Source organism: Merops nubicus, unplaced genomic scaffold (genome assembly GCF_000691845.1).
Source record: "Merops nubicus isolate BGI_N331 unplaced genomic scaffold, ASM69184v1 scaffold52227, whole genome shotgun sequence".
NCBI lineage: Eukaryota > Metazoa > Chordata > Aves > Coraciiformes > Meropidae > Merops > Merops nubicus.
This window is the reverse complement of record NW_008620701.1, coordinates 1-9927: the sequence shown is the minus strand read 5'-3', so window position 1 is coordinate 9927 and position 9927 is coordinate 1. Positions and strand designations below refer to the sequence as shown.

Below are 9927 nucleotides of genomic sequence, written 5' to 3'. Positions count from 1 at the left end.
AGGAATGCTACTGACAGCAATCTACAATACCCACGAACCAGGAGTCAGAAATATTTAAGAATACTTAAATAACAGAGAGATTCACATTTGCAAGTATCACTCCCTGCCCCTCCTTTGCAGTCACAGCACTCTCTGGAATGACACAGAACAGATTTCTTTGTGTGCAGAGAGACAAGGCAGCAAACAGGGTCAAGAAACAAAACATTCTGAGGCACTTCTGTTAAACAGCAACGTTTCCATCTCATATTTGGTTAGATAGCCAAGTAATATCCTTACTGTTTTATCAAGGTCACAAGTCTTTTTTTTCAGACTCCAAGACTCATAAAACTAAATAGACATTTTTCACTATACCTACTCTCATCTACTAATTCAGAAGAAAAAAAATGAAACAAAATATAATCACCTGGCTGCACAGCACATCAATAAAAACACTTAAGTTATTGGGTGAAGTAAGATCCATTGTACCTGGTATTCCTGAGGTAATTGCTTTGGAAACTTCTGCAAATTGCACACTGCTACTGCTCTTTGGTCCTGTCTGCAGGTTAACTGCAAAGGATTACTCCTCAAAGTGTCACAGTATGGACTGATTAATTGTCTCCTCCAAAAAAAGAAAGGGGAAAAAAAAAAATCACATTAGATCACTTTAACTGCTTTTCATAATTTAAACTAAGTAGTCTGTCAAGACTATCTGTTCCCACTATCCTCCACACTCCCACAAAAAAACACCAGCTTCTCTGGAGGCAAATTATTGTTATTTCTATGCTTATGACCTTTCTGATGTAAAGACTACCAAGATGGTAAACAAAGTTACAATGCACTCCCCTATTTAGTTTTAACGACATTGCTTTGTAAGACTTAAAAAAAACAAACAAACAAAAAAAACAAACAGAGGAAAACCAGTTCCCCTATGTGGCTGTGTCCTAGGAATTTCTGAGTATTGTAAAGAATAAACAAGGAAGGCTTTGTTTGGAAGGTATTTATCACCTCCTTCTGTTGCCTTAAGTACAATACAGTAAATAAAAATGACACAGGCTGCATTTCCCATTAAAAGGGACAAAATAACAAAGCAAACACTCTTAGATTAAGTCTTTCCCCTCCTCTCCATTACCATAGCCCTCTTCTAATGTAAATGTTTTCTACACCCTAAGGTGTTTGGCTCTGTATTTAGTGGGTGGGATACTTCTGCTCTTCAGAACACTTGCTGTGCTCCTTCCTGGATCCATTCTGAAGGTACTTAGGCCAGCATTCCTTGTTAATCTGTATCCACCTCTGTTGTTTTTTGTTTTTTTTTCTGAGTTGCATTGAAAAGACAAATGTAAACAAGCATCAGGGTTTCACCATTATTTTTGTAAAAGACTGTATTCTTACTTTTGTCTCTTCTGGTCGATCCAGAATTTACAGCTCTTCATTACGAAGTCACAGCCTTTATCACGTCCCCAATCTAATTTCTCTGCCATGCTGTAATTTGCTTTATACCAACTGTAAAGGTATTTTGAAATGAGAATGCAGTTACTTCAAAAACTACTGTTCTGATTAATAAAAAAGCAGTTCAAAGAACTTTATATTATGGCTTGAGGTCTTCAGACGACTAAAAGGGAAGCTGCAACCCTTTCTGCCTATCACAAAATATATTACAACTTCACCACTTCTCAAGTCACAATGAGCTAACAGAAAATTTCACTGCACATTTGTTCAACAGCATCGTGATCTGAAAAGGAACAAGGCACACAGGAAGATGAAATCTCATACAATTTCTGCTTTCTATCTGCATGAAGAGTTGAAAAAATAATGTGTACTACCTGCGATTCAGAGACACATTAAGAAAAAAGTAAACAGACACTTATAAACTGTACTATGCATTGTAATGCGTTGTTTTAAGGCTAGATTAAGAATGGATGTTTTGAAAAACATGAAGAAAAATTAACATACTGGGTATAACTCCTTGTACAATGATGCAGATTATCTACTCTGATGCAGATGGATAAGCACAAGTGTATCAACACCAAATAAAATCAAATACAATGCAAACCAAACAAATGAACCGACCCTCCCCCTCACCTTCTTATTAAGTCTTACCCTGTGTCTTCCATTAATGCCAAGGTGATCCTGGAAAATACTCGATTCTGTGTATGGGATCCAGTCATTGCTTCATTCTGGAAGTTATCAGTTACTATTAGCAAGGCACTGAAAACCATTATTGTAAGAAAAATGCTTCCAATGAAAAAGAAAGTTTTATTTCCTGCCCCTTCTTACTGTTGACAATCAAACCAACTTTCATAAAAGGGATCAGAAGTGCAACTTCCCTACTCCACCCTACAAAACTTCAGAATTCTAGAAGTCAGAAACCTCATGCCAAATTCCAGCTAAACCTTATTCATGATCATTGTGTACTCATTCTTCTTTAGGTAAAATAAAACTTCCTTCTTCTACCGTATTTATCAGTAGCAATCACACCCCATCTTCTGTCTCTTTTTGGTAATGTGAAAGCCAAGCTCATTTAATTTTCTTGCACAAGACTGATTTATAGCTTTTCTAGAATTTCTAGTAGGCCTTTCAGGAGCGAGGTGCACAGGACACGTGACTAAAGGAACAGAGGAAGCACTCCAGAGGAAGCTTTATTCATGTTCAGTGGAGTTTTCCATCTCTTTTGAAAAAAAAGTACATTCACACCATCCTCAAAAGAGCAACTCCATTCACCTTGGAGTTTCCTTGTCACTTTACAAGCAACTGTAATACCCATGTCTTTCTCCTGCTCTGTCACTTCCATCTGTTCAAATTCAGGCTTACATCAAGTCACTCACCCTTAACTACACATCTCCAGGATATCTATTGCTGAACTTAATCTCATTTCTATTATTGAATTTAATCTCATCTCTATTTAATTTCTTCCAAACATGTAGTTTTGCAGCCTTCCCTTTCCACTAGAATGGGTAGGAGGATTTGCCCCCAACAGACCTATTAGTGCCAAATTCGCTATCTCTACAATACTTAATGACAGTTGGATCAAGACCAAAACCAAGCTATATGGGTTACTTTCCAAACACAAACTTTCTCTGGAAAGGTAGAAAGGACACTAGCAATAATCTCCTTTTTCTTAATCCTACTCAATCCCTAGAATTATTCTCATTCTCAAGGCAGTCTTTCCAGCTGGTTTTAAACTACCGTTCCACATCAAAGGTTACTGAAAGGAAAGAAAAGCTAACAATTTTGGTCTCAAGAAATATGCATTTTTCAAGATTACTTCTTCAAAAAAGTCTGCCCTGAAAGCATCTCCCTTCTTCCTTCCCTCACTGCATACAACAATAACTACAAAATGTATCTCTGCCAAAAATACCACTGAACACAGACATAAATAAAAATAAGCTTAAATGTCAGGAGGTACATAAGTGTTTCCTTGATCAGATAAGGTTCTGGAGTAGAGATGGCAAAAGCTAATCCCAGGGCACATGAATAAAGATTAAGTCAAGATAATGAATTGGCAGAACGACCCAATACTTGATGTGTAAGAGGCAGAGGATGACAAAGTTGAATGACTCAAAGGAATACCCCTTTCCCCCAAAAAGGGGAGCATATCTTCTTGAAAGGGTAAATGGCAGACAGAAGTAAGAGACATTTAGTCTTTTAGTAATTGGCTTATCTCAAACTCATACTCTGAGACTTAGCAATAAGGTAAAAAGATAGATTCATCTAGAAATTGGACATTTCAGTCTTTGTAGTTTAGTACTGTTCACAATAATTTCAGTGAGGTTTGATACATCTGCATTTTCAAGCCTGCACTAGGTACCACTACAAATCTAAAAATAAAAGTGGGAGAGCAGACATCCCCCCATCCCCTCTACTCCCAGCATCAGCACTAACCTCCAGCAATCTCTTCTCCCAGTGATTGAGCTCAGTACCCATGCCACCTTGATTTTCAAGCTCCATTCCCTCTAGAACTGGACAATTAAAATGTTTTCGAGCTTCCTCCTAGAAAGAAAACATTTCAACACAACTGTCAAAATATTGAGACAGATACCCATATGCAGTCCTAATGGTCTAGAATGATCTTTTTAAAGTATTTCACTATTTCTTTCTCTACCACCTTGTTTTCCTCCAAATGCAAAACACTTCTACTGAGAGGCTGACTAAACCAACAAGAACCCCAACACCAAGCCTACTTATCTCCTGGAGCTTTACAAGAATAAAACAGCAGCAGAATTAGCTGAGAATAGCAAGCACACATTAAAGATCATGTAGAAAAACAAACAAACACACCACCACCAAAAAACACTACAACTCTGCTTCTGTCAAACATTTCAAAGAAAAACCACTTTTCTATGAAGAAGCCATACATGTCAGATAGTTTTGCATGGGGAAGCATTTTTTGCAAAATATCTGAAAATCTCAAGAGGCATCACAACTATGCCGTGGTCTCATGGGCAGGAGCCCGGCCCTTGCCAGTGCAGCACTGCCCTGGAGCACCTTGAATGCTCTCAACAGTTTGAACAGTTCAAAATGCATAATTAAACCGAGTTTGTTCTCTATATTGTGCCATATTTAAAACAAACAAAAAGATTATTTGTGGCCAAATATGATTAACGCTGTAACTTATTTCCAATACCAGTTTATTGCACTTAAGCATATGTTGTGTTGGAGGCAGCGGGAGAGTCAGAGGTGTGGGAAGCAAAAAGATTTCCAAGAATACTTGAGAAATTTGGTTTTAAACGTGACAAAATGTTAACTGTGTTGTAATTTTGTAACCAATAAAATCAGAAAAATATTAAAACATTGTTTTTTCAAGAGAACAGTAGAAAGTAGGATGAACTTAAAAATGAGAAAAACAGTGACAACATGATCTGTTGAGGCAATGGGAATACCAGGTGTCAAAGTCTGTAGGAAAACATCTGAAAAGTAGGATTAAGGAAACTATTCAACATAAGGTTTGCTTAACCTTTTATAATTTATTTCCCAGTCCCTTCATTGCCTCTTATTATGTCAATTTATTTCATAATGTGCACCAATTATTTTCCACTTTACTTTGGATACGGTCTCTCAATTTATAGTCTTAATGGCACAGTCTTTAGGCCAAACTTTTAGGAAAAAGGTATTCAATGTTAGGTTATTACTTCTTAAAGAGTAAGAAATATTTGTGACTCAAGAATGTGACAGCAACCTTGGCATACAAAGCGTAAGATAAGCCATACTTACCACTACACGAGGTGTTATCAGAAGATAGACAGCATGGCGCAGCATTTTGCCCCCACGGACATCCCACAACCTCACTGCTTTGTGCACGACTTTATTACTCCACTGATACAAACCTAGACTATAAGAAGAATGTTTTGGTTACAAGTCTTTCCCACAGAGAGACACTCCTGTGCAAAGATTTATCTGGGTAAGAAATGGCATTGTGAACAATCCTTACAACTCCTCGTGCTTTCTGAAGTTTAAATTTATGACGTGTCATTTCTCCCTTGTAAGAGATGCATTCATTATACATACAACTCTGATCTAATAAGCCACAGCAAGATCATGAAAAAGATGTCTGTAGACTCAAGATGTGTTTTCTTACCAAAAGTGTAAAAGTTAAATAAAAATTCTCAGAATTGCTACTATAAAAATTAAGGTGAACAAATACCAAAACTCTCTATCCTTCCACCTCCGAAGAACCTCTAGAAGAACATTTCTACAATATCAACAACATGAAGATAAAAAATCTGCAAGCTTCAATCAATAATAAGCAGAAAAATAACGTGGCAGACTACACATGTTGCCAGTTCTGCAGAACTATAAACCTTGAATGACACGTCTTAAAAATTAACTGCTCTGACATTAGGCAGACTACAGAAAGTACAAGACTTAATTTAGTCAGGTGTTCAGTAAGCATCAGAATTTAAGCATGGGTAGTTTTAATGTTTACCTTCAAAACCTCCAGATAAATTAAATCCTGCCACCCTTTGTAATGTATGTGGATAATACAAGTGCTCAATGCCAATGTAAAGAAAGACTAAAAAAAGCCCAAATGTACCAGTAATAGAACGTAATAAAGGCAAAGCATATTAATAATGGAATCAAGTTGGATTTTCAACAGGCAAGAATACATCCTAAAAAGGCAATGTGAAAACATCCTTCTATGGACTACCAAGAGGTCCAAAACCCATAAAATACCTTTCATTAAAAGGAGGGAGTCCATCTGCATATCTTGTTGTCAAAGGTTTTCCATCATCATCACGATAAAATGCAAACAGCCCAGCAGAGAAACCCTTCAAGTTAAAAACCAAGCATAGAGAAATCTTTGGTAAGACATCCACATAAAACATCAAATGCCATTAGAGAGTTACCACACCTATTGCAGATACACCACAACTACAGGCAACTAACACACAAACCCAAGAAGGCAAAGCAAGAGCTTTCCTGCACCAACCACCCTTCTCTTACAACAACCTGGAGGCATGTGAGGAAGCAGGCACATATTTTAGGGAAACATTTTATAGCATTGACTCTTACCAGTGCATGGATGATCTCATGTTTCACTGTAGACAGCATGCCAACAAATTCCTGAGCTTGTGTTGATATCATATTTGGACACAAATTAGCGTATCCTGCTACTGGCCTGGAAAGAAGACAGTTTCAAAGTTAAAGGGTTTTCAGTAAAAGACTAGAAAATTCAAATCCCATTTACTTGAAGAGGCAGATTTAAAAGAACACAGAGACCAACGTAAGAATAAGTAGTTTCAAGCAAGTTCCCCAGTCATTCGTAACCAGTCCACTAACTGTACAGTGACCAGGTTACTCCTGGAACAGAGAGAGCTGGGCTCAGTCTTTATACCTGCATAAGTGTTACTTACAACAGTGTAAGAGATCCAAATTTTAGGTAAGACACTGCAGAGGTGCAAAGTGTCTGTTACAGTAACTGCAACCCAGCCAGGTAAATACAGCCCATTTGCCTTCTGCTTTAAATTTGTGAAAGCCCAACATTCACTCCAACAGCAACAGGACCTTGCATTGAAGTTTAGGCAACAACAGCAGAGGATTAGTTTTGACTCAAAAGCCTCAGCTTTGCAAGTTAGGCATTGTCTGACGGCTTGTGGTTTAACATAAACACAGTGCTTGTCTATTTCAGTAACAATCTCTACTTCGCTGCATACCACACAGGCAAACGATTAGGCTTGACATCTAAGCAATTAAAAACATCAAAAAGTTGAATTAAACCCCTAATCAGTCCCAGAGGGAACACTTGCCTGTCCCTTTCAGCCTCCAGCTGGCAGTAGGCTGCGTAGGCAATGATGTTCTCATGGCCACACCTTTCAGTAGTGAGAGCACTGACGTAGAGCACGAAGTCGGCGTCCCGCACCCCTTCCTGGTCGGGCAAGCCCGTGGGCCCGCAGTGCCACTCGCTCTCGTTGCACACCCTGCATTGCTTGGGCAACGTTCAACAGCAGGAGCAGTTAAAACACGGCAGCCGTGAGGGAAACTTTGCGTGACAAAATTCAGTTAGCTTGAAGCCCAGAAAAAACCCCATTGTAAGACAGTGGAAGATGAGAAAACTCTCTATAAAGACAATAAACAAAACCAGACACTTTCAAGTTACTAGCTCTTTTGATTTAGTCGACACCAGGAAAGCTCTAGCTTTTGGAAAAAAAGGGCTAGATATCCAAAATTAGCACCCTTTATTTCCTACAAATTAAAAAAATTGGCTCACAAAAATAGTATGCATAAATAGCAGTCGCATTTCACTCGGTGTCGGTGTCAGGAAGGAAAGAGCAACCTCTTCTCACTTATGCCCTGCGACAGGACACAGAGTAATGGTTACAAGCTGGAGCACAAGAAGTTCCACCTCAACATGAGGAAGAACTTCTTTACTGTAAGTGTTACAGAGAGCACTGGAACAGGCTCCCCAGGGAGGTTGTGGAGTCTCCTTCCTTGGAGACTTTTCAGACCCATCTGGATGCATTCCTGTGTGACCTGCTCTAGACTAGATGGTCCTGCTCTGGCAGGGGGGTTGGACTCGATCTCTGGAGGTCCCTTCCAACCCCTAACATTCTGTGATTCTGTGATCTGGTCCATTTTTTTTAGCACTCTAGTTGAAACTTCAAGCTAAGGGAAAAAAAGAAGTCTACTGATCAAATACCGTAGATGAATTAAAAATTCCTGCATGAAAACAAGTTCGAAGCACTTCCTGCACTGTGCTCCTGGTTGAGTGGATAACCTCATCAAATAAAGTCTTCAAAAAAATTAAACCTTATTATTAATTAGTTCTATTAAAATCTGACTTATCGATCAAGGTGAATAATGAAGTGACTAGTAGCAATTCAACACACCTTGAACCTCATCCTTCCTGTACAGTTCATGGTAACACAGGCTTAGAGAACAGTAAACAGACCAGGTTTATTTGACTTTTGGTTCAACAGCACAAACTAAAGAAACTCAAGTTGTTCTATTCTGTCACTCAGACTTCGTGATCTCCTGCAAACAGGTAACTTGTGCAGAGTTAGAAATTTTAAGGAGCACTTGGATGGCTTAGCATACCTGGAGGTGTTTCTCAGGAACTATAACTGGCCCACATCGGGTGTGGTCTGCACAGGCTCCTCGGCAGTACCTGTGAGGGTCAGCTTTCCTCCTTAAGTACTGGTTTGTTGCACACTGCCTTCAATCACACACAAAAAACAGTCAGCACTGGGCTACTAGTAAAAAGAAACCCTAGAAGAGTCTTACAGCACCCAACAACACTGTAATACAGGTATTTAATGTAACTTCCATGGTGAGAACTCTTAGCTTACCCTGCTCTAAAGCACACAACACTTCTAGTTCTTAATGGAGTACCCACAGGTTCAAAGAGAGATTAGGAACAGGTTCGTAAGGAGGGTACATATAAAAGGAAACAGGCAGTATGTTAAACCTTTAACATCCCTGACACAACGCAGATGCCAACCACAGAAAGTCTGCAGATTTGTGTATGCTCCCTAAATAGCATCTGCTACCACCACAGGGTCGGGTGGGTCACTGGTCTGAGTCAGAACAACATTTCTCACGCTCTTATTCAATTTTTCTTTAAAAGGCTGGACAATACAACGTTAGACATCAAACACAGCAAGTGGTTTCCAACAAACTTTCACATACCTGCTTAGTAATATAGTGCCCGTGGATTTGCGCACCTGAAACGTCTTCTCCAAGTAAGATATAGCTTGTGGAAAAAGTTTGTTCTGAGTAGAACAAATACAAGAGTCACCCAGTAGCAGCGCAGACATAAGTCACATCAACAGCATTAACTACCGAGATACATGAAACTTGCTAGGTACCTTGGTGCAGCAGAATAGCAGAAATCCAGACTTCCTAAGAAGTTCGATTGTTATCAATGTAATTAGGAAATATTTTGTTATTGGAATGACAAAGAGAGAAGGGAGCCAATATTATTTTGAATGTACAGCTTCAAAGAGGCTTTAAAAACTATACATATATTGCTCACTGAAACCTCTGCACGTTGGGATACAGCAAACAGCTGACAAACATTCAGTGGAACATCGGAAGCGCGTGGAATGGAGGCATAATCTCTCCACAAAGCCCCGGCTTCCCAGAATAGAGAATATGAAATTTCTGGTATTCAAAGCCTTTAATTAAATTTGCCTTAAATTTCATCCACGTAATAAAATACGGATAAACAAAAGGGGGAAGTAAATATGACCTACCTTTATAAGGTGTCTTTTCTCAGGTAGCAAACTATATTTAAAAAACAAACAAACAAACAGCTTTAGTTAACAGGATTTCCATCCTCAGATATGTAGGGAACACAGAAAAGTTGTTCCAACATTATACTCACTCCTCAACACTCCTGTCATATACAATCCTAATTCTTAGCTGTTGATCCACATTTCTCTTCAAGACATGATTTTCCTTCAGAGGAACTTGATAGACAACCTGGCAGGGAGAAGGACAAGCTGCTGGATCGGG

The 9927-nt window shown here is 38.9% G+C and overlaps 1 protein-coding gene across 1 annotated transcript in view; it reads right to left on the bottom strand.

The window, feature by feature from the left end:
- Positions 1-9900, bottom strand: part of LMLN (leishmanolysin-like (metallopeptidase M8 family)) — a gene marked incomplete at its 5' end in the record, with an annotated part of 13364 nt that extends 3464 nt beyond the window's left edge. Inside the window, 12 exons of the mRNA XM_008944174.1 lie at positions 466-598; positions 1369-1479; positions 2077-2153; positions 3859-3966; positions 5188-5305; positions 6148-6242; positions 6487-6592; positions 7221-7399; positions 8509-8626; positions 9100-9182; positions 9666-9696; positions 9797-9900. Of these exons, the coding sequence (XP_008942422.1) occupies positions 466-598; positions 1369-1479; positions 2077-2153; positions 3859-3966; positions 5188-5305; positions 6148-6242; positions 6487-6592; positions 7221-7399; positions 8509-8626; positions 9100-9182; positions 9666-9696; positions 9797-9900 (1263 nt within the window). The remainder of the gene's footprint in view (positions 1-465; positions 599-1368; positions 1480-2076; positions 2154-3858; positions 3967-5187; positions 5306-6147; positions 6243-6486; positions 6593-7220; positions 7400-8508; positions 8627-9099; positions 9183-9665; positions 9697-9796) is intronic.
- Between the last annotated feature and the right edge of the window lie 27 nt (positions 9901-9927).